At 37.1% G+C, this 24,958-nt stretch overlaps 1 protein-coding gene across 2 annotated transcripts in view; it reads left to right on the top strand.

Annotated features, from left to right (window-relative positions):
• Window positions 1–24,958, top strand: part of AHRR (aryl hydrocarbon receptor repressor) — a 284,514-nt gene that overhangs the window by 225,322 nt on the left and 34,234 nt on the right. For both annotated transcript variants that reach the window (XM_056824349.1, XM_056824350.1), the window contains exons 6-7: window positions 18,922–19,051; window positions 21,318–21,451. In XM_056824349.1, the coding sequence (XP_056680327.1) occupies window positions 18,922–19,051; window positions 21,318–21,451 (264 nt within the window). The remainder of the gene's footprint in view (window positions 1–18,921; window positions 19,052–21,317; window positions 21,452–24,958) is intronic.

Here is a 24,958-nt window from a genome sequence, read left to right as displayed (position 1 = left end):
GTTTCTTCCTAGGATAATTGCTATCAGAGTACAAGCTTTTCTCAGAATACTTTTTGAGAGCATCATTTAAAGGAACTACTGAATTTAGAAGTCCAGCTAATCGGTAGGGATATGTAATCAGCAGAATTTCCTTGTCTCCTCTTCTGCTCACTATTGCCATTCTGTCAACAAGATTTCATTTGAGCTCAGAAGGAATATTTTTAGAATCCCCATTTCTAGGGCATTAATAGATTTCTTTTTTCTTAAAATTTGGGAGAGGATGGAAGAAAACCATGCTGGGCAGTCAACATACCAAATTTTTAGCCTCATATATTTAATTCTAACAAAAGATAATCAATCCATCAGTAAGCATTCATTATGCATTTACTACATGCCAGGCCCTATGCTAAGCTTTTGGGATACAAAGACAAAATTGGAACATTCCCTGCCTCAAGGAGCATTCGAATAGGGTAGATGACATAGGAGTAAATATAGACTGTGTAGAACAGTGATGGTGAACCTACGACAGGGATACCCAAAACAGCACACAGAGCATTCTCTGTGGGCATGTGGCCACCCTCACCCCACTCAGAGGTTACTAGAAAGACAGAGAGACTCTGGAAGAGCTGTTTCCTTTCTCCTCTCCATCATGCCTTTTTTTTTTACATTTTTTTACACCTTGCTCCCCTCTGCCCAGCAGCCCAATAGGAGAGCACAGGGGGTAAGATGGGCAGCTCACAGGCAACAGAGCTGGAAGGGAGCAGAGACCTTGGGCCACTCCCCTCCACTTCTCTACACTTACTGAGGACATTCCTCACTTTACCCACTCCTCTGCCCAGCAGCTCAATAGGAGTGCTTCCTCCCTCCTGTGTGTGAAGTAAGGGGGGGAGGACAGGGAGCACCCAACACTCAGTGGGGGGAGAGGCACAGCATGCCATCTCTGAGAGGGACCAGCATGGCACTAGATCTGGGGGTTGGGTTGGGGACAGGGTTTGGCACTCTGTCTCTAAAAGGTTCACCATCACTGGTGGAGACAATAAATACAAAAGTTTGGAAAGGAGAGCCCTAGCATCTAGGGACAAGGAGTGAAGTTGAAGTGGGGAGATAGAAGAGAATTCACAAAGAAGGTGGTATTTGATCTTAGTCTTGAAGGAAATCAGAGATTCTAAGAACCAGAGGTGAGGGGAGAATGAATGTTGGATACCCAATAAAAAGGCAAGAAGATGGGAGGAAAAGCATTATGTGTACAGAACAGTAGATAGGGGAATAAAGAATGGTACAAATAATATGATATATGATATTCTCTCCTAAGGAGACTAGCTATATCCTTTCTTTGGGGTTGAAGAGTCATTCAGCCTCAGATCTCTCTGTTCTTCAGTCCATCTTTCTGACACAGTGGCCAAAATGATTTGCTTAAAGCACAGTTCTGATTGTGTCAATCCTCCCTTCACCAGTTAACAAACTCCAGTGGCTTCCTGTTACCATGAGGACCAAATATTCTCAAATGAAGCAAGAGCCTCACTTCTCCTGGGGGTGCCTTTTGAATGCAACCCAGTTCCAGCTATTAAGAAAATCTAGATCATCCTGTCGTTAACAGGCAGGAAGTAGAATTACAGAATGTATTTACATTGGAGAATGTCTGCACATGCTCCAAATCAGGGAGTAGGTCACTCCCATTATACATCATCATGACTTTTTAGAATCAGGCTACCCAACCTTTTTGATGTGAGAGATTACTGTACCTGAGAATCACTCCTTCATTTTAATTAAAAAAAAAAAGGCTAGAAATATGGGAAGGAATTAAGTTATAAAGAGTTTTAAATGTCAAAAATAGAAGCATGTATATCCAATCCTCATAATAATAGGGAATCACTGGAGTTTGTTGATTGTTGGTAAAGGGAAGATTCACATCAGAATTGTGCATTAAGAAAACCATTTTGGCAGCTGCATAGGGAGGATGGACTGGAGTAAGGAGAGATTTGAAGCCACGAGAACAAATAGGAGACTTCCGGTAGTCCCAAGAAGAGAGGAGCAATAGCTGTGTTAAAAAGAAGACATATATGAGACGATGTAGATGTAGAAAGAATGAGATTTCACATTTTGCTGGATATGTGCTGTGAGGGAGAGTGAAGAATTGAGAGTAACACTGAGGCTACAAACCTGGGTGGCTGGAAGGATAGTGGCATACTTGGTTGGAAAGAAAATTTGGAAGTAGGGGGCAAGAAAAAAGAAAAGGGAATTCTATTTTGGACAACCCAATGACTTTCCAAATGTCATTTCATTCAGATTCTAGTTTCACTGTATTAGCACTGAAATTATGACTGATCTGGGGATGTATGTTGGGATATACAGAGCTAAAGAGGTAATGAAGGAGGGCTATGCAGAAATATGAGGGGCACAAATAGAAGTAGTAATTGATTGAAGCTTCTGGGCTTTGACAACTATGTATATGTCTGCTCACAGTTGGAAATTAGGACCCTCCTTTGAAAGAATCTTGAGCTCTTGCCACATATTCCCTTCTGTTGTCAACAGTGACACTAATTCTCAACACAGATAGTCAAGTTCCCTGGAACCATAGGAACCATCATTTTGAACTATCATCAAAAAGTAAATAGCTGCATTGAGAATTTTAAACAGGCATTTTATCTTAAACTCAATCTAAAAGGTAATTTTATTAACATTTGGACCAAAGATAACCTCATGGAAATACTTTAGATTCAAGCTACCAGTAAACATTATCCCCATATTCAGTCACCAAGTCCTTTATTTGTCGTCTTTATGACAATGAATCTTTATAGAACTTTATATTAGGGAAATATAAAGACATCATTTTTATTCTAGTGACAGCTGTAACCAAAATCATCAGGCTATTTTTGGCATGCTTCCACAGCTTCACATGTATTGCTAAACATAGCCAGTGTAATGAATAAAATTTAGGGGAGATGGGGAGACTGAGGCAGGTAGAAATTAGTTTCTCTCTGCAAGGAATATTATAATTTTTAGAGGTTTATTAAAGGTTAAGGTTAAGAATATACAAATAAGAAACATGTGCCTAGGCCAGAGGCCTAGACAAAATAACCTCACATCATGGAAGAGACGCCTCTGCTCCAAACGGAAGTCCAAAAGCCGAGCCCTTCAAAAGCCTTTGCTTAAATATCTTCTCGATCTCGGCCCAGGTGAGATTACAAGGCATTCTGGGGAAGTGGAGCAAAGGCTCATGGGGATTGTAGTCCTGTATTCGAGTCTATTTTTTACATCCCCCCCGTGTGATCATTTGTGGAAAAATTAATTTTTCCCCAAAAGGATCATAAAAACATAATAAACTTAAAAGATTACAATAGTGTGAGGATAAGAGAAAAAAGAATAAAACCAATAATTTCTGAACACATTGACAAAAAGCCGTTAGGGGGCAGTCCCCTTTGGCATAAAAGTATACATACAAATAAATGTTCAATCAACCACACCCAAAGTTCAATTTTGTGCAACTTGTGGTCTGGAGGCTTCTTCATGGTGGCTTCTCCAACAGTTCAGTTCTGGATTCAGAGAGGTAGCATCTTCTTTACCTAAAATTCTTCTCAAAAGGAATTTAAACTTTGCAATTTAAATAATGATATTTTTTTACATTCCCCCGTGTTGTGGGTGATTGAAAGATTCAGAATCAGTTAGGGATGCATGGCTGAGGTATGAGGTATATGAATCAATTGGCAAGAGATATTAAAAAGACACCAGAAAATCCAAAAGAAAAGAAAAATTTCTGGATGAAAATATAGACTATCAAAGTCTTATGTGTAAAAATTCCAAGTAGAAGAAAAATAAATCTATAACAGGTCCTTCAATCAGGGCCCAATCAAAATTATCTAAGCAATGATGCATTTACCCAGTCAGTAGCCAGGACTACAGAAAGTTACCACACTATGAGAGGCAGAAAAGGGGACCAGAGTATATAAGCCAAGGTTCCGGGAGCCAAGTTTGAGGTACTTGGTAGAATGTGGAACAAGGAAGACCTGCTTTTAACACATGTTAAACAGCCGCAACCTCGAACCCCAAACACGTTCAAGTCCTCTTTGTCTAGGCTCAAAGTGACGTCAATTTCTCCAGGATTGGTTGGTCTCTTTGACCTTATGCTCTATTGGCACTATGCAGTGGCTCTTTTGTGTATATCTTGTCCTAGAATCAGACAGAATCATTAAGCAAAGTCCCATAATTTACTTAAATAATTAGTGGCATAATTTTTATAGTCACAAGCTTTCTAGGGCATGCATTAGCAAATGTATTTCAAACTTGTAGCACTGAAAAGTCAAAAAGTTAAAGAAAATCTTAATACTGGTGACATGTGCTTCAAATATAAAAAAGGAGAGAAAAAATAATAATAAAAAACTGAAAAAGTATATTGCACATGCAAGAAAAATATAATAAAAGAGCTTTAAAAAATTCAAAAATATAGCTTATAATCATTGACACTCTGTGTCAGTTAAGAAAATATAAAATACAAGGCTTTCTCACCAAAAATGAGATCCATTTCCTCTTAATATCTGGCCATGATCACTGTGAGTAGAAGGCAAATGAATTGAACAAGGTTAACAATTTTTTCATCTTTAAAAATACAGTAGTACAAATATGTAGATATCAAAATCCCCAAAATTCTCAATAGCCCAATTAATTACAATAGCAAACAAACACACTTTCACATTTCACACAAGTTGCTGTATGACATTTTTAAAACCTATGAATTGATGGACATTTGTCACAATTTTTACAAATGTAGCAATCTTTCAACCTTGGTATTTAAACATATTTTTTAAACAAAGTAAAACTCATCTTGGGTTAAGAACATAATCAAGAAATCTATATATCATTCTGGTAGAAGTAAAATAGTGAGCTAAAGAGCATAAATAAAGGGGTGCTCCTTTTGGAGGCTTTTCCCAAGGGTACAAATGCCCTGAAATTAACTGCCCAACTTCCATTCACATGTGGGAAGGTTGGGGGTTATAAAATACATTTCACTTCAGCTACTAGAATGGGCCTTAGAATTTGCCTGCCTTAGGGGCAGGCAAAAATAACCAGACTGTTAAAAAAATTCCAAAATCATATTTAAAAAACCCTTAAAATCAAATCATTTGAGGTATTTAGCACATTACATTTTCAAAGGTTGTTAATACAATTATAGCCAGTTCTGAAGTCCATCTATCCTCAGCAAAATAGAAAAAAGCTGTTTTTTCATATATGGGCTTATTCACAACAATATTTGTTCAACAGTTATAGGGGAAAAACAACAGAATTTTAAAACTCAGTACATTCAAAATAAATTCAATCAACCTTCAGTTCACAGAATAATATTCAATCCAGTAATATATGAACTTAAAATCACAAAGTTAAACCATAACAAAATGCAATAGAATACAGAGATGTTTATAAACCATTGGAGTCTGAAATGCCTTAGAATATAGCCTTTAGTCTCTTCAAAGTTCCTTGGGTTTTTTTTTGTTTGTTTGTTTTTATTTATCCATTTAAATGTCTATTGTCCGAAGGTAGAGTAGTAAAGGCTAGGCTATGGGGTTCAAGGGATCCGTCCAGGGCCCCATAGCTGGGAAGCATCGGAGGCCAGATTTTAACTAGAGACCTCCGGTCCCTGGGCCTGGCTTCCAGTTCGCTGGGCCACCCATTTTCCTCCCCAAAGTTAAAGTTGAATCTTTGGGCTGAGTCTGCTCCCAGACAGGCAGGTAAAATCAATGAAACTGCCAGAAGAGTCAAAAATCCTTTTAAACAGCCCATTGCTTTTTAGGTTTCTGTTTGAAAAGTCTGTTTCTTCTCTCTAGTCTTTTCTCTCTTTCCCCTCTCTGATCCCGCAGTGGCCAATACCCCCAGCCACGTGGAGGCTTAGCCTAAGGGAAAATCTCCTTTCCCTCTGGTCTCTCCCCTCCGCCCACGTGGCCAATACTGTTACCAGCTGGTCGCAATGAGTCCTGAGCGATCTGCTCCAAGGATCTGGGTGATGAGCCGGCTGGGTTGGGCTCCTGGGTCTGAGGCACAGAAATAGGCAGGCAGCGGGCCGGTGAGAGGCCAGGAGCAGGAGCGGCTGCGGGGGTGGGCAAGGCCGGGACCAGGTACCAGGTGAGGATGATCAGGGCTGCAGGCTGCAGGCAGGAAGCGGCGGTGCCGCTTTCTAGGTACTAGCTATTAAAACTGAATTTAAGATCAGAAAAGAAATCAGAAGACTGAAAGTTCTTTTTCCCGTAGTGGTTAGCCAAACTGTAATGAATAAAATTTAGGGGAGATGGGGAGACTGAGGCAGGTAGAAATTAGTTTCTCTCTGCAAGGAATATTATAATTTTTAGAGGTTTATTAAAGGTTAAGGTTAAGAATATACAAGTAAGAAACATGTGCCTAGGCCAGAGGCCTAGACAAAATAACCTCACATCATGGAAGAGACGCCTCTGCTCCAAACGGAAGTCCAAAAGCCCAGCCCTTCAAAAGCCTTTGCTTAAATATCTTCTCGATCTCGGCCCAGGTGAGATTACAAGGCATTCTGGGGAAGTGGAACAAAGGCTCATGGGGATTGTAGTCCTGTATTCGAGTCTATTTTTTACACCAGGTCACTCCAAGGCTCTAGGTCAATGCCAGAGCCATCCAGATCTCTGGGACCACTTTGGAGACACGGATCACAGAGCTGTCAAGACCTGCTCTTTGTAGTTTGGTTCACTCACTCCAAAAGTCCAGTCCATTGCCAAATCTGGTCACTTCCAACTTCACAACATTTCTCACTCCTATAGCCACTACCATAATTCAAGCCTTTATCATTTCTCTCCGTAATGATCGCAATAGCCTCCTAACTGGTCTCCCTGCCTGAAATACCTCCTCACTTCTTCCCAATCTCTTCTCAGCTGCCAGAGTGATTTTCCTAAAGGACAAGTCTAGCCATGCTTACTCTTCCCCTCAATTAACTCCTCTAGGATCAAATATTTCCTTTTTAGCATGTAATTTCATGAATTAATTTTTAAAGTTAGGATAATATTTAATTTGATGAATAAAACTTAGTGAATGGGAGCATTAGATAATATATATGTACATATATATACATTTATTCAATTTATTTCTCAGCACCTCATAGACCGTCAGAAAAACAGACCACGAGCTAGGACACAAATAAATTAAAAGTAAATATAAAAAAGAAAAGAAATACGAAACACATCCTTTATGGACCACAACACAATAAAAAGTAACTAGTGCAAAGAGCACAAACAAAAGATAGACATCTAAATGGAGACTTAATTATGACTTCCTTAATAATGAGAGAACAAAGAACAAATCATAGAAACAATAACTACACTAATGAGAATGAAAATGATGAGACAGTGTGCCAATATTTCTGTTAGGTAGCCAAAGCAATTCTCAGAGGAAAATTTCTAACGCTGACAAGATACATTAACAAAAATTTTAAAAGAGGATTAATGAACTAAAAAATGCAATTTTAAAAAGAAGAAAAGACATATACAGAATAAGCAAAATGAGGAACTTTTGAAAATTTGGAAAATTAAAAAAAATCTAATTAGAAAAATTATTAGAAATAGAAAAAACAATTAAAAGATGATAGACTTATTAAACCAAATTGAATGCTGATTATTTGAAAACACTAATTCTGGAATTGATAAACCTTTAACTAATCTACTTAAAAAGGAAGAGTGAGTGAATGAAGTTAACAAATAAAAAAAGAAGATTAAATCACAACAGAAATGAAACCAAAAGAAATATCAGGACCTACTCAGTAGAAATGAGAATCCAAACAAAATAGGTTTTTATCTGCAAAAACATAAAATTTTCATAATAGCAGAACACCAAATAGAGATCTTTAACACTCCAAATTTTAAAAAAGGAAATTGAATTAGATATAAACATCAATGTGGATTTATAGAAGGTTCTAAAACAAATGTAAAAAATAGTTAAGACTTGTAATAATGAAAATTACTCTAAAAATTAATAAAAACAAAGTCTTTACCACCTTTTTAAAAGTAAAATACAATCCTAATATTCAAACTCAGGAAAGAGAAATGAAGAAAGAAGACTATAGAACTATATAATTAAAGAATATTGATTAAAAAATTTTAAATGAAGTTTTGGCTAAAAAAAGACTATTATAATATGTATCCAAAATATAATTCAAAATGAGCAAGGTAGAATTGTATCAGGGATAAGACAAGGGGTTTAACATTAGGAAAACAGTTAATACAATCTTATAAAAAAAAAAACATCTAAAACCATGACATATCAATTAGCAAAAAAGAACCTTTACAAAGTAAAACACTTATTTATTCTAAAAATCTCTAAATATAAGCATAGAAGTACTATTTTTAAAAATAGAATAAAAACCATGTGTGTAAAAACATGAAATACATTCCCAGGAATGTAGGAAAAAAGCAAAGATGACTTCTTTTGCTTCTATTATTTGAAAAAATGCTAGAATTTCTAGCAATAGCAATAAAACTAAGGACAGCAATTAAAGACATAAAGAAGCATGAGAACTGAAGACATAATTATTTACATAAATATTCTAGGGAATCAAAAGAAACAAATTGTAACTGAGAGAATACAAAATATACCCCAAATTAGCAGATTTTCTACACAGCAATAATAAAATGAATAATCTTCTAAACTATGTAGTATTGATTAATAAATAGAAGATAGAATTAATACATAGAAAATAGCAGGTCAATGGAACAGACTAGATCAGGAAAAAAATAGGAACAACTGAATTCAATAAACTAGGGATAAGAAATCTAAAAAAATAAATTATTTAAGGAAGAATTCTGTTTTTGACAAGAGATACTGGGGAAATTGGAGATTGGCAAAAAATAGGTTTTTGATCAAAATCTTATGCACATATTAAAAAAAGCTCAAAATGGATAAAAGACTTGGATAGTAAAAATGATGTTATAAAAATTAAAAGTTAATCCTATCAGAAGTTAATAACTATAACTTCATAAAGAATTCTTAACCAAACAAGGGATAGAGTTGATCACAAAAGAAAAAAGTGATCACAGACTAAATAAAATGGAAAAGCTTTTCCATGAGTAATACTAACATACCTTTGAAAACAAGGGCAAGAGTCAACTAGGGAAAGTATTTGCATCAGTCATTTCTGACATCCAAGATATATAGGAAGCTAGCAAATGTATGAGACCAAAAGCCATTCCCCATTGTGTAAGTGGTCAGAACATATGAACAACACTTCTGAAAAGTATCATGAACTATTAATCTAATCATTTGAAAGATCAAGTGAAATCACTAAAAAGGAGAGAAATCAAATTCAGAACAATTCTTAGGTTTCACCTCACCCCCAGAAAAATATCAAAGATGACAAAAAATGCCAAATGTCATTATTGGGGAGATTGTAGAAAGATACTAATAATAAACTATTGGTAGAGTTGTAAATTGGTCTAACCATTTTGGAAAGCAATTTGCAGTTGTTTAGAAAGTGACTAAAGGGGGAAGCTGGGTTGCTCAGTGGACTGAGAGTCAGGCCTAGAGACAGGAGGTTCTAGGTTCAAATATGACCTCAGACACTTCCCAGCTATGTGACCCTGGGCAAGTCACTTAACTCCCATTGCCTAGCCCTTACCACTCTTCTGCCTTGGAGCCAATACATTATTGATTCCAAGATGGAAGGTAAGGATTTTTAAAAAATGACTAAAATAAACATACCCATTGACCTTGAGATCTAGCACTTAGCACAGTACCTGGCACATAGTAGGCACTTAATAAATGTTGATTGATTAATTGATTGAGATTTTACTGCTAGTCATATATTTCAAAGAGGTCAATAATAAGGTGAAAAGGACCAGACAGGCCAAAGTATTTAAAGCAGCAGATTTTGTAGTAGCAAAGAACTGAAAACAAAGATGATGCCCATCAACTGTGGAATGCCAAAATAAATTGTGTAATGTGAATACAAATGGAATATTGCTCTGATCTAGGAAGCAATGAATATGATGAATACAAATAAGGATTTAAATGAATTGATGTAAACTGAAGTAAGCAGAAACAGGAAAATAATATACACAACAACTACAAAAATGTAAATGCAAAGAAAACCAATAAACAGAGAAAATTGAATGCTATTAACTTATGATGACTAAGTTGTTCCCAAAGAAGAGCTTTGGGAATATACTACTCTTCATTCTTTGAAAGTGTAGGGGACAATGAGTGTGAAATACTAGACTAATTTTTCTTCCTATATGTCCTTTGTTAGAAGTAATTATTTTCCAGAATGGGCAGAGGGAAGACTATATTGACAAAATAGGTGATATAATGTATAACTCAGTGGAATTGCTTGTCAACTCTGAGAAGGGGGAAGAGAAGAGGGGAGGGAGACAACAAGAATCATATAATTATGGAAAAAATTAAAAAAAGAAAACATTTTAAAAATAGGTCATATGAAAATAAACACCATAAATAAATATTCAAAGAAAAAAGAGTATTTTAGATGAAACAATTTAAAGTTTCAAAGTCTCCTTTTCTTATCTGAGAATTGGTTGGCTCTGTTCTGCTTCTTACAATTAAAACTCTAATTCTCAGGGTAGAATAACTACGGGGTAAGAACAATAACCACGCTGATTACCTTCAATTTTTATACTTTTTATTATATGTGTTTTGTATTTCATTTATGTCTCCCATTTACATTTAATTTCCCAATGTAGATTTGTATTTTATGACAAGAATGATGATAAAATTATGTTTTTTCAAAGAATGATAGATGCATATGAGTATATGTTCTGATAAGTGTATAAAAACAAACCATCCAGAAAAAGTGCTCTACATCTCTTATAATCAGAGAAATGAAAATCAAAACAACTCTGAGGTATCACCTCACACCTAGCAGATTGGCTAACATGACAGCAAAGGAAAGTAATGAATGCTGGAGGGGTTGTGGCAAAGTTGGGACATTAATTCATTGCTGGTGGAGTTGTGAATTGATCCAGCCATTCTGGAGGGCAATTTGGAACTATGCCCAAAGGGTGATAAAAGACTGTCTGCCCTTTGATACAGCCATAGCACTGCTGGGTTTGTACCCCAAAGATATCATAAGGAAAAAGACTTGTACAAGAATATTCATAGCTGTCCTCTTTGTGGTGGCCAAAAATTGGGAAATGAGGGGATGCCCATCAATTGGGGAATGGCTGAGCAAATTGTGGTATCTGTTGGTGATGGAATACTATTGTGCTCAAAGGAATGATGGAGGATTTTTATATGAGTTGGGAGAACCTCAATGAACTGATGTAGAGTGAAATGAGCAGAACCAGGAGAACATTGTACACAGAAAGTAAAACATTGTGGAACAATTCAATGTAACGGACTTTGCACCTAATAACAATGCAGCAAGCCAGGACACTCCTGAAGGAATTATGGGAAAAAATGCTACCCATATTAAGAGAAAGAACAATGGAAGTAGAAATGCAAATGCAAAATATATGATATCACTTATCACATTTATATATGGGTATGTGATTTGAGGTTTAGGCTTTAAAAAATGGCTCTATAGCAAAAATGAAGAATATGGAAATAGGTATCAAGTGATAACATTTGTACAACCCAGTGGAATTTCTTGTCAGCTCCAGGAGGGAGGAGGAAAGAGGGGAGGGACAGAAAATGAATCATGTAAACATGGAAAAATATTTAAAAGTAAAAAATTTAAATTTAAATTTAATTTTTTTAAAGTACAACCATTAGTTTTATATATACAGTAGTGATAAAACTTCTGCATTAAGCCCAGTCATTATCTTTTTGTTGCTCTCTCTGGGCTGAGCGGGGTTCCCTCTTATATATGCATTCGGGCACATATGCAGTCATCCTCAAATGATGTGTTAAGATGAGGTGGGCACTATGGGTGACTTGTTATTGAGAAGTTCTAATCCTTGGCTCATTACAACACTCTGCACAAAAACACCCCAGTGGCAAACAGAGTTATCATGAGCCATTTCAGGAGAATGATTCCAGAATTAGAAGTATCAGCCCTCATGGCTTTTGGAAACTTAATCCTTATGATGAGAGTTTTGTGCTATTACAGTGTAGAAAGGAAACCTCATAGAAAAACTGATAAATTATTTCAGTAGCAAGTTCATGATCACTTCAGTCTTTCCTAACATTTCTACAATCCTATATAGGATCCATGTGTTTAGAGTTGAGAGAGACCTTAGATGCCATCTTGTACAAATTCCTTATTTTACAAATTAGAAGAGTGAGGCGAGAGAGCCTAGACAAACTGTTACAGAACACAAATTAAAAAAAAAGATTTTTTAAAGTAGATATTCTGAATGAGACCTCGGTTTAAATCCCATTGCTTATATTAACTGTGTGACTCTGGATGGGACTTTTAACCTCTGAGCCCCTGGCCACTCTCTCCAAGGCTTCCAAGTATTGGAAAAAAATTGCTTGCTGATAGAGACAGACACCGTGGTGAATTGTATTGCAGTGAATTTTAAACAAACAGGTAAATGTTCGTGAGGGATGTTGTCCATAAACTGTTTGTTCAGTGAGTTAGCTAGTAGATATCTGAGTGGAATTGAAGAGCCAGCTCCCAAACCCCTTCTTTCCCCTCCCTGACTCCTAACCCCAGGAGTTCTTGTCCCTCCCCCTCCTGATATATGCTAGGAACTGATAACACCTCAGCCCCAGGAGTTCCTGTTCACTCTCCCCACCCCAGGAATTCCACTGCACTCCACTACCACAAAAGTGTATGAAAAGCCTGCAGACCTCAGACTCAGGGCCAGCCATTTCTAGCTGAGCCCAAACTGCAGTTTACAATAAAATCCTTCTTGTGTGTTACATTGTTGGTCTGGTTTCATACTTGGGATCATAACCGGGCACTTCAGAATGTGTGCTAGAAAGCAGTAATTCTCTCTGGGTCCCAATTTCCTCATCTACAAAATGGGGGGTGGGGTTGAACTGGAAAACCTATAAAGTCCCTCTTGGCTCTAAATCTACAAGTCTATTCATTACCCTTTTTGCTGTCATGTTCTTTGCAGGCAAAATAAGGATGGGGAAGATCCCCCACCTATATTTGTTATCCCCTACTGGTAAGCCTTCAGAAGAAGGCTTTCTATGGTTTGAGAAGCGTGCAGTGTAATGCATTGTATGGGTGGCTAGGTCAGGAAGACCTGTCTACATGAGTCAAATATGACTTCAGACAATTCCAAGCTGTGTGACCCCGGGCAAGTCACTTAACCCTGTTTGTCTCAATTTCTTCATCCATAAAATAAGTTGGAGAAGGAAATGTAAACCACTCCAATGTCTTTGCCAAGGAAAATCCAAATGGGGTCACTACGAGTGGGACACGACTGAAAAACAACTGAACTTAAATGAATTGTGTGGAGAAAATCCTTTTTTCCTCCAATGCCTAGATCAAGTTAGTACCTAAGGCTAAATCCACTTACTTTCTTTACAATGTTTATTCCAGTTATATAAATATACTCTTGATATTTTTGTTTCCAAGAACACAGGAATCTTAAAAGATTGCAAAAGAGGGGGCAGCAAGGTGGCTCAGTGGATTGAGAGGCAAACCTAGAGACAAAGGTTCTGGGTTCAAATTTGACTTCAGACACTTCCTAGCAAGTCATTTAACCCCCATTGCCTAGCCTTTACTGCCCTTCTGCCTTGGAACAAATGTACAGTATTGACTCTAAGATGGAAGGTAAGGTTAAAAAAAAAAGATCACAAATGTGAAGAGCTTCCCTATTAAGAAGAATGCATTTTGGAAGTCTTTGGATCATTGATAAGCACTCTGTGGCACTGAAGCTCTCCGGCTATTAGTGGCACTTTCTCCTTAAGTGCCAGACACTTCTCCCTATCCTCTAATTTCAGTATCGGTGTTGGAATATCACAGAAAATGGGCTGGTACGTCTATGGGTGAGGCCAAAAAAGCCAAGCTCTAAAGAGGGTAATTAATAAGGATTTCTAGGAAAGAAAAGCAGAGGTTAGCTGGTCTTTTAGTAAACCTACCTGATGTTTTTTATAGACTTATAAAATCACTTAAGGAAGTGAATGCTCTTGAAATGACCAGCTCTGTAGGGTAAAGGGGAAAAATTTAATTTAACCCACTCCATAAGGTTCAAGTAAACCAACTGTACTGATTTGAATTAATGTTTATTTTGTATCATTTAAACACTCTTCTTTTACTCCCTACTGTTCTCATTGCTTGTCTCCTGCCCTCTTTTCCTGTTGATATGTGGTTTTTCTTTCCCATCAGTCATCAAAATAAATCCCATAAGAAATCAGGCAGGAAATAAGGGCAATGAGTGATGTGATGACAATTTAAAAGACAAAACAGTGATAAATGCAGCATTTCACCCAGTTTTCAAATTGTACCTTCTCAAGCTGAGATCTTCACTTTCTTAGCTTTGTTATACGTTCTGTTGTTATTCAGACATTCAGACATGTCCAATGCTTTATAACTTTATTTAGGGTTTTCTTACTAGCTTAGCTTGACATTTCCTGATCCAGCTCTATTTACAGATGAGGAAACTGAGGCCAACAGAGTTAAGTGACTTGTCCAGAGTCACACAGTGAGTGTCTGAGGCCAGATTTGAACTCGGGAAGATGAGTCTTTCTGACTCCAGTCTTGGCACTCCATCCAGTGCCACTTTGTCTTCTACACACAATAGTCATGGAGAGGGCACTTAGTGAATCCAACCCCTTTGTGTCGCAGACGAGGAACCAGATTCAGAAGAGCCGGTTTGTTCGGGACCACTAAGTTAATAATGCTGTGAACTCTGGTCTTCGTTGCTCTTGCTCCAGGACTGTCAGGAGGGCTTGGTTTAACCTCCAGCGCTGACGCTTAACCTCTTTATCTCATAAATAAAAATACCTTGTAAATCTTAAGGCACTATACAGATGTGCAATCTTATTTATAAATGAGAGGCAGCCTTGTGGAGTGGTGAGAGAGGGAGGCGTTGGAGTCTGGAAGGTCTGTGTTCAAGTCTTGCCTTTGGCACATCCTGGCTCTGGAACTATGGGCAAGTCACTTCATCTCATCATGCCTCGGGCAACTCTCTAATCAATCAACAAATATTTATTAAATACATTCTATGTTCTAGATATTATGAGAGGCTGGAGAGGAAAACCAGATAATCAATCAGAAATTATTTTATTGGATACTTTGTGAATAAGAGGATGTGAGGGTCTAGGGTCTAGCGAAGTGCTTGGTGCATGATAAATGCTAATAAATGTTTATCAATGGATCAATTGAATAAAAAATGAGAATCTTTGGTTTTTGTGTTTTTTTTTAAATTAAAACTCTTACTTTCTGTCTTAGGACTGATACTAAGTAGTGTTCCAAGGCAGAAGAGCAGCAAGGGCTAGGCAATTGGGGTTAAATGACTTGCCCAAGGTCATACAGCTAGGCAGTACTGAGATCAGATTTGAACCTAGGATCTCCCATCTCCAGGCATGACTCTCTGCCACTGAGACACTAGTTGTACCCATGAGAAACTTTGATCTTTTATTTCCCCCTAAAATCAATATCATGTATTGATTCCAAGGCAGAAGAGTGGTGAGAGCTAGGCAGGGAGGCTTAAGTGACTCACCCAAGGTCACACAGCTAGGAAGTGTCTGAGGCCAAATTTGAACCTACGATCTTCCATCTCTAGGCCTGGCTCTCAATCCACCGAGCCATCCAGCTGCCCCCAGAAACTCTGATCTTAAGTCCCTCATGGTCTGGTTTTAGAGATGCTACTTCTACATGGAAAGTTAATTTACCAGGCCTATATCCCTAACAATTTTTTTCTTTTTTTTTCCTAACAAAATTTTAAAAAGAGGAAGAAGTCCTCTATGTAGAAAAATGTTTATGTCAGTTCTGTTTATTAAGTGGCAAAGAACTGGAAACTAAGAGGGTATCCATCAGTTGGGAAATAGCTGAACAAATTAGGGTATATGAATGTCATGGAATACCATTATGCTGTAAGAAATGATGAAGGGGGGGAAGCTGGGTAGCTCAGTGGATTGAGAACCAGGCCTAGAGACGGGAGGTCCTAGGTTCAAATCTGGCCTCAGACACTTCCCAGCTGTGTGACCCTGGGCAAGTCACTTGACCCCCATTGCCTAGCCCTTACCACTCTTCTGCCTTGAAGCCAATACACAGTATTGACTCCAAGACGGAAGGTAAGGGTTAAAAAAAAAAAGAAAAAGAAATGATGAAGGAGGGATTCCAGACAAACCTGGGGAGTCTTATATGATTGGATTCAGAGTGAATTGAGCAGAACCAGGAAGATAGTTTATATTTTAACAACATTGAAAAAAAAATAAAAAAAGAACAATTTTGAGACTTAAGAACTCTATCAACCCAGCCACCTACCTACCTTCTCATAGAAAGGTGATGGATTTGGGTAGCAGGATGAGAGCCATTTTTTGATGTGGCCAATATAAGAAGTTGTTTTTTCTTGACTGTACATGCTCGTTAGAAGAGCTTTGTTTTTCCTTTATCCCAGTGGGGAGGGAGGAAAGGAGGAAAAATACGTGTTTGATTTGAAAAATTAATTTTAAAGAAGAGAGTTACTATAACTGATACAACCATTCTGGAGAGCAACATGGAATCATGCCTGAAGGGCTATAAAACCATGTATTTTCTTTGACCCAAAAATACTACTGCTGGGTCTGTATCCCAAAGAGACAAGGGGAAATGGACCTTCCTTTACTATCTATCTATCTATCCATCTATCTATCTATCTATCTATCTGTCTGTCTGTCCGTCCGTCCGTCCGTCCGTCCATCTATCTATCTATCTATCTATCTATCTATCTATCTATCTATCTATCTATCTATCTATCTATCTATCTATCTATCTATCTATCTATCTATCTATCTATCTTAGCAGCTCTTTTGTAGTGGCAAAGAATTAGAAACTGAGGGATTGTCCATCACTTGGGGAATGGAAGAACAAGCTGTAGTATATGGTTATAATAGAATATTACTACGCCATAAGAAATAAGGAACAGGTTGAATTAAAAAAAAACAAACCTGTAAAGACATATGAACTGATGCAAAGTGAAGTGACCAGAACCAGGAGGACAATATATACAGTAATAGAACTATTATACGACAATTAATTGTGAAGAACTAAATTATTATCAGCAAATCAAATTTCCAAGATAACCATAAAGGAATCATGATGAAAAAATGCTGTACACACTCAAAGAAAGAACTATTAGAGTCTGACTGCAAATCAAAGTATTCCATCTTCCACTTCATTTCCTTCTTGAGTTTTTTCATTGTAGGTGTGATATGTCTTCTGTCATGGCATGAGCAATATGGAAATATATATTGCATGAAAGCATTTGTATGACCTGGAGGTGGGGAAGGGATGGAGAGGGGAAATCTGAATTATTACAGTGTCAAAAAACACTTGTCAACAACTTTTTCTTACGTGTAACTAAAAAAATTTTTTTTAATTGTTTGAATGTAAACTGAAAGAAAAAGTTAACTAAGAAAGTATTGTGTAAGTGTCAAATTCATAATTCAAACAGTAAATGAAAGTTTTTTTTAATCAGGAAAGGTGTGAAGGGAGGGGAATAATCAAGTGCAGTAATAGAATTATCACTTTTTTTTTTCCTGTCAAGGTCATTTAAAAATATGATATGAAGATAAGCAACCATTGCACAATGAGTGTGTGTGTGTGTGCTTTTTTATTTTTAAAGCTAGCCATGGTTTGAATTTCCTGCTTTCTGCTTAATCTACTTGTCTGTTTCTTTCCAAAGAGAGCTTTGGAGAATCCTGTAAGGGAGTTTCCTATTGTGGTTCTGGGCCAGGAAATGTTTCTAGTCAACGCTGTAAAAAACTGGTACCAGAGATGTTCTGAAGAGAAAAGAATAGAGGAAAAGACATGGATTTATAAGAGGGACAATTTTAGACTGAAACATACTCTTAAGAAAAACAAAATAGTGCCGAGAAACTCAAGGGGAGAGGAAATGTAGGTAGAAATACTAGAAGAGATTGAATCTGATGCCAAAAAAGGGATCTTGGCAGAAAATACGAAAGAATTAGAGTACAACTAAGCCTGTGGCTAAGAAAATATTCTATTTCTAAGTGTCCACTTCTCATATACTGTCTAGAATGTGAAGGAATCTAAGGAGAGGAATAAATTGTCAGCAGGCAGCAGGCCCATTAGCTAGCTGGCAAGATGCAATCCCAGCTTTTACTAACTAGCCCACTAAAGACACAACAGTTGTGGGGAAGAGTGATAGGGAGAAGGCATGAGTAATCAAACAAGTTATTTACTGAATGCCCATCACATTCATGCAATGGATCTATCCCCCCGCCTCCCAATTTGTCAGACTTTTTCTAGTATGCAAGGTTTGTGTGGCCTGCCTTTCCTCCTTCCTTTAGCCATGTTAAACTCAAAACATAATTAATAGCCTGACAATGTGGCATAAAGGAAAGAACTCATGCTCTCCAGTTTGAGTCCTAACTGATAATACCCATTGCCCGAGACCTATTAAATTGGGAAAAAATCATGCTTTTACTACCTACCTCACACATGGTACATTCACAAAGGTTGACTAGGTCATAAAAACATGCCATAGAAATGCAGAAAAGAAGAAATAATAAGTGCAACCTTTTCAGATCATAAGGTAATAAAAATAATGATCAGTAAGGGTACATGGAGAGCCAAATCAAAAATTAATTGGAAATTAAATAAGATGATTCTCCAAAATCAGCTAGTTAGAGAACAAATCATAGAAACAATTAATACCTACTTCACAGGGTTGTTGTGAAGAAAACTCTTATAAGCCAGAAAGCAATGTATAAATTCAAGTTATTATTAAATCTTTGACACAGGATTCTCTCCTGATGGATTTTAATGCTCTTCAGCAGCTGAATATGGGAAATTTTGCCAATGACAGAAATGGAAGAATTTCCTTTGGGATTTGGTCTAAAAATTCTTTGTTGTAACTGTTTCAGACGGATGTAATGCATCAAAACATATACGATTATATTCATGTGGATGACCGCCAAGATTTCTGCAGACAGCTTCACTGGGCCATGAATCCTCCCCAGATGGTGTTTGGGCAGCCACTGCAGTCAGAAACAGGTGGGTCAAAATCAAGCAAAAGGTGAGGAATTCATGTGCGCTGGAGAGTCCAAGCCAATGTTGGTGAAAATCCTTGTCAGTCCAGGCTTGACCTCATTTTATTCTCCTTGCATGCAAGATATCAAAGGAAGCTGGCTTGGTGAGAGAGAGCCCTCCATTGGCTACTGGGGCTGGAGCTGGTGACTCTTCCCTTTGATGGAATATGGAATTACTCTTGTAGCCAGGAATCATTGAGCCTATTTGTTCATGCCCCAAAGCCTAAGAATCTTACAACCACCTTTAAGCTGGGGTTGGGGGTGGAAGGGAGGCCTCCATGGCAGTCCAGTTAATTTTGGTTGCCCACGAATGATCTCTATGGAATTTACCCTTTATGGTTTCTACCAAATGAGCATGGCGAACGCCCCCTGGTCATGGACTATAATAACAGGGCCTCACAAACATGGACAACTATCCCAAAAAACACTGAATATCCTACCTCATACCTAACTAGGTTACTACAAGTTCAATTCTGTTTTCTTCTCACTAATATTTAAGGATCACTTTTTGTAGCGGGTTGAGTAGAGCTCCCAAAGAATTTGGAATGATTTCCAAGGGTTTCTGTATCAGCTCTCATGAAAATCTAAAGCAATGACCAATCTTGGGCATGAACCCTTGTTCTCCCTATTGCTCTAGGTTAACAATCCCTTGAGAGGGAGTGTGACAGAGAGGGTAGACCCTTGGATCTGGAGTCAGGAAGACCTAGGTTCAAATCCTGACTCTTATCTACTGGCTGTATGAGTCTGGACACATCTCTGAATCTTTCTATGCTTCAGGTTCCTTGTTAATGAAATAGGAGGGCTTGGACTCAATGACCTTTGAGGGCCTTTCTAGCCTCAGTTGTCATCTCTAACACTCTACATCTCTTTTTATCCCTCTCTTCTGATATATTTTATTCCTTTTCTATTATCACAGGAGAGCAGCTGTCTACTTAGTTTCTTTATCCAGTTCTTTTCTCTGAGGGGTTGGAAAATTCTACTTCTTTCTATCCACTTATCCAACAAATTATGCTGCTTGACTTCTCATTTTCAAATTTACTTACAAAATTTGCTTTTTTTCCTGGAAACTTTTCTTCCCTAAAATGGGCTGTTCGTAGATTGCATCTTGCTGGATATCTAGACATACCTGGAAACTTTCCTAGGATACTTTTCTAATATAAAATTATTGTTTACTTTCTACCTTTCTTTCTTAAGATAAAAAAATTCCTTAGAAACATTTCTTTATATTGATAGAAGGGACTAACACTTCTGTTGGCCTTTAAGACATGCAAAATAAAAATGATTTAAAAAAAACACTGTAAGAGTTGTGCAGCTCTTCAGTTCATTCATCTAGTAATGTATTCTAATGTAATATTAACTGTTCATGTAGCACTATGGAAGGTGGTCTGGGGGAATCCAAAACAAACAGATATGTTCTCAGGTCTTGAAAATTACTCTATACTTGGGGAGGCAAGACAGACCTTTAGTGCTAAAGCTGATCTTAGAAATCATCCAACCCCACCTATACAATCACTGTATAGATAAGGAAACTGAGGTCCTACAAAGTGAAATAGCTCACCTAAGGTCACACTAAAAGCTAAAAAAAATGGGAAATTAAGGACGCAAGGGCAAATTACCTGACTCCCAAGTATTTTATCTCTACCACTCCACCGATCTTGTGGGTATACATAAGTAATTAGACAAGTTAAGTCAGAAGGAAAAGATCAGATGCCAGTTAGTTTGGAAAGACTTTAAAGAGAAAGTAGTCCTTCGAGGAAATTCAGATTTGGGATTGGCTAAAAGGAAGCATAAAGGCATATGTGACCAATCATTAATATTTTACCAGTGGAGAAATGAAGGCATACATAGTGAGGTAAGTAATTTACTCTAAGTCAGGCAGAAAACGAAAGGCACGTTTTGAATTTATCCTGTAGGAATTTGGTACAGGCAAGAAAATCTGTCATTTCACCAAAATCCCAAAATGAAATAAAATGATACACATCCAATGACTATAAACAGTTAGAGAAAGTCACATCCACACTCAAAGAAGTAATAGCAACTTTTTAAATTTAAGAATTCCTTTAGATAAGCTACGTGTCTGAGTCAAATTTTGAAAATTCCTCATTTGAAGAAAAACAAAAGTAAAACAAAAATGCAAAGGCATGATCTTTTACTTTTCTTTTGTTCACCTGTCCATGTTTTAACATGGACTTTATTGTTAGACCTACTTTGTCCTTTATTGTTATTGGCAGGGGAAGAATACATTCTTGATAAGCTGCTTAAAGCTCAGGAATGTGACAGCATGTCAACGGAGTACTCTGCCTTTCTAACCCGTTGTTTCATCTGCCGGGTTCGCTGCTTGCTGGACAGCACTTCTGGTTTCCTGGTAAGTAAAGTTTGTTAAGGAGGGGAAAAAAACTTTGTGACTAAACAACATTTCAATCTATGATTTTTCTAAGTGATCTGGAAGCAGTATGGCTAATGACAGAAAAATATAACTTCTGTGGAGTGGGGAAGAAGAGAATGGGAAAAGAAAAAGGAGTGGGTTGTGTAAACTTCTTGACAAAGTCAAAAAAGAGAATCTATGATTTGATTTGAATAGGGAATTGGCCATGAGTGACTTCTAATATACAAATTTTAATACATTTATGACATAGTAGATAAACTCTAAGTTGGTACATAAAAGTTAAATCACTTGCCCTTGGTCATACATCTAGAGTCTATCACAGGCTAGATCTGAATCCACATCTTCCTAATGCCAAGCCCAGCACTCTTTCCATCACATTTCTTCTTTTTTACTTTAAGTAATGATAATTACTTAATAACAATTAGTCTTTCATCCTAGTTGTGCTTAATGGTGCAAAAGGGCTTTTGCACTTTTATAGATTTGTATTAAAAATACCCTTTTCTCCCTCAGGGTCCACTAAATGTTGCCTCTCCAAAAAGCTTCTAATTAAAATGGATGTCATCCGATTCCCTTCTTGTCAATATTACCACACAGTTATATAATCTTCATGCCTATAATCTGACTATCTTCAATACCACACACAATAAATACACAGTTCTTGGTTCATAATAATCAAGCAGTAAATAATTATGAATGAATGAAAAAAATGTATACTTGATTAGCAAATTGACAATTCATCCAATATGACCATTGAATAAGACAGTTTTGATGATATATGGTGGTTAAAGGATAGGAATAGGAAATAGCCCAATGATTTCAGTGGTATAAGGAGCTACCAGTTGAGGAAACTCTTTCTATCAATATAGAGCTACATCTTTTCCCTGGATGAATAGTCTTAGAAAGCTGTTTAGAGCATTACAAAGGAACATCACTTCTCCTGGGTCACAAAATCAGAAGTGGGAATTGAATCCAGATCCTTCTGGCTTTGAGGATAACTGTCCATCAACTGTGCCACACAGGGATAAAAGTTCTAGAAAATGTTGGGAATCCTGCCATGGACTGCTTATAATACACCTTCAGGTTTATTTGTGTTTCTATTTAAAATATAGTATGTATGTTTTTTCTTTTTCCTTCCAAACTATATTTCCCCCATCCTACAGAGGAAAGCATCTTGACCAATAACTTCATCACTCTACCTGCCAGGAAACAAGGAAGAAGAAAAATCTGTCAGTTACTGCTGGTATAAATAGCCAAAACCACTATTTTTTTTTCAGACTTTTTACTTTTCTCAAGTTTGCGCCATGACCACTTGGAAGTGCATTTGTTAATATTTTGTTCACAGTACATTAGTTCATATTTGTATAATAATTAAAGGTTGCCAAGGCATTTTTTTACAACAGCCCTATAAGGTATACAAATCATAGTTTACTGCCCCCATTTTACAAATGAAATTGCTGTTTCAAAGAGCTAAGTGACTTACTTGCCCAAGTTTATTCAGCTGGTCAGCATGAGAGCCAAGATTCCCATCCAGCTCCTGACACTCCAGGAGTAGAGTCCTTTCTTTCATGCCATGGCACCTGCTCTTGTCTTCCAGATGAAGAAAAAGTTCTTGGCCTTTGGAAATCAGGAACCCTTAATTCTTTGCTTAATTCTACTGCCAATAGTAAAGCACTAAAGCTTTTTTGTGACTGTAAGAGATGGTGAGATACTTCAGTAAAAGTTTTTGTATACATAGAAAGCATGATTAACATTTTTGATGGGGTTGGTGGGCATCACACATGTTAAAAAATCATAATAGAAGAACACAGTGGTATAGGGTAATACTTTTATAGTTCATACTATAAAATTTGGAGTCAAGAAACTCTCAAAGGAGGACCAACATTATATTGTTTTGCCTTGTTTTGTTTAATAGCCAAGATTAAATTGAGCCAGTGTTTATTATAGAACTGCTTTATTTCCTGAGATACACCCTGTATCTCCTGATTATATTGATGGAGGATTAAATTAATACTTTTTCTCCTCATCCTATGCCTTCTTTGAGATCTCAATTTAATTGTGACATTAGAGAATTAAGATTTTATAAATGTGGGTAGTCAAAATAGAAAGGAACTATGAAAAGGCCCAGAGAAATGTTTAGATCATGTTATTTTTTAAATGAAAATAAAGAAAGAAGCAAATTCTTTACAGAGGAATGGGAAATAACTGAAAAAGCAGGCAAAGTTCATGGAGATTACCAGGAGATGTACAAAGGGGGATGGCTTAAAAATAAACTTGGTAGCCAAAAAGTCCATCTCCATAAAATGCCTAAGATTGCCAGATATTAGAGTAAGAGTAAAGCTGAGATTTACAGATGAGGTTTTCAGATACATATGCATGCAGGGCTTTATAAAACAAATCATAGAAAGAGGAGATGGGTGTGGGAGCTTGAGTTTGTAATATAGAGGCTGAAAAGAATGACTTGTTAACCTACATTTCAAAAGGCTTTTGGTTTCAATTTATGGTAAAATTCTTGGAAGACTGAAATTTTCTTCAGGAAGAGAAAGGAATATCAGAAAGAGGCAGAATGAGAATGAGTGAGATGAAGTTTAAGATTCTGAGAGAAAATGATCTCTTATGACTTCTGAAGACAACGTCATCTGAAAATTTATCTCATTTTTTTCAAATTTCCTTTTGGTTGCTGTTGGCAGAAGAGGTGTGATAGGATCTGTATGTTTGTGACTCTTTGCAAAGTGGAATCTATTTGTTGATTGAGAGTGTTTTTGCTAAGACAGTTTCCCTGCTTTAGGAAGGAATCTAGGATCATAGATTTAAAGTAGAAGGGACCTCAGAAATGATCTAGTTCTACTTTCTTATTTGTTAAATGATGAAACTGAAGCCCAGAAATTTAAAATGACCTGATCAAGGTCACACAGTAAGTGCCAAAGGCAAGATTTGAACCCAAGTCCTCCAATACCAAATCCATCACACTTTCCATTGTTCCATTTTAGCATCTCTAATCTTCTGTTGCCTTTGGGGTCTAGCCACTAAAGAATAACAGTAGCTGGAGAAGAGCTCAGACTTTCATCTCTGCTCCTCATCTATACTTTCTTGGTAGAAACAAATGAAACAGCTGCCAATATCTGGAGAGCATCCTTTTGATTAGTACCATATTCCATTTTTATCCACATAAACTGATCTTTCTTGCTTTCTCTCAGAGTTGGCTTAAAAATAAAGTCCTTAAAGATGTAGTCCACTGTAATCATGACTCATGGTGCAACATAATACGCCAGGGATTCAGAGGGTTGAGAATTCTTACTTACCACTAATGTTTGCTCTCGGACGCTAAAGCAGTCATGTGGCTTGTCCCTTTATTGAAGTATGCCAAAGCAGGCTTTTTTTTTTTACCTATTTCTTTGGGGAAGTTGAATAGAAAAAGCTGCATTCTTCTTTTCACTATAAGGGGAAATTAATCTGCTACTTTGATTTAAAAAATAGCATATGGGACTA

The sequence above is a fragment of the Monodelphis domestica genome, chromosome 3, assembly GCF_027887165.1.
Source record: "Monodelphis domestica isolate mMonDom1 chromosome 3, mMonDom1.pri, whole genome shotgun sequence".
Taxonomy (NCBI): Eukaryota; Metazoa; Chordata; class Mammalia; order Didelphimorphia; family Didelphidae; genus Monodelphis; species Monodelphis domestica.
The sequence above is the reverse complement of the archived record's forward strand: the minus strand, read 5'-3'. Positions and strand labels throughout refer to the sequence as shown.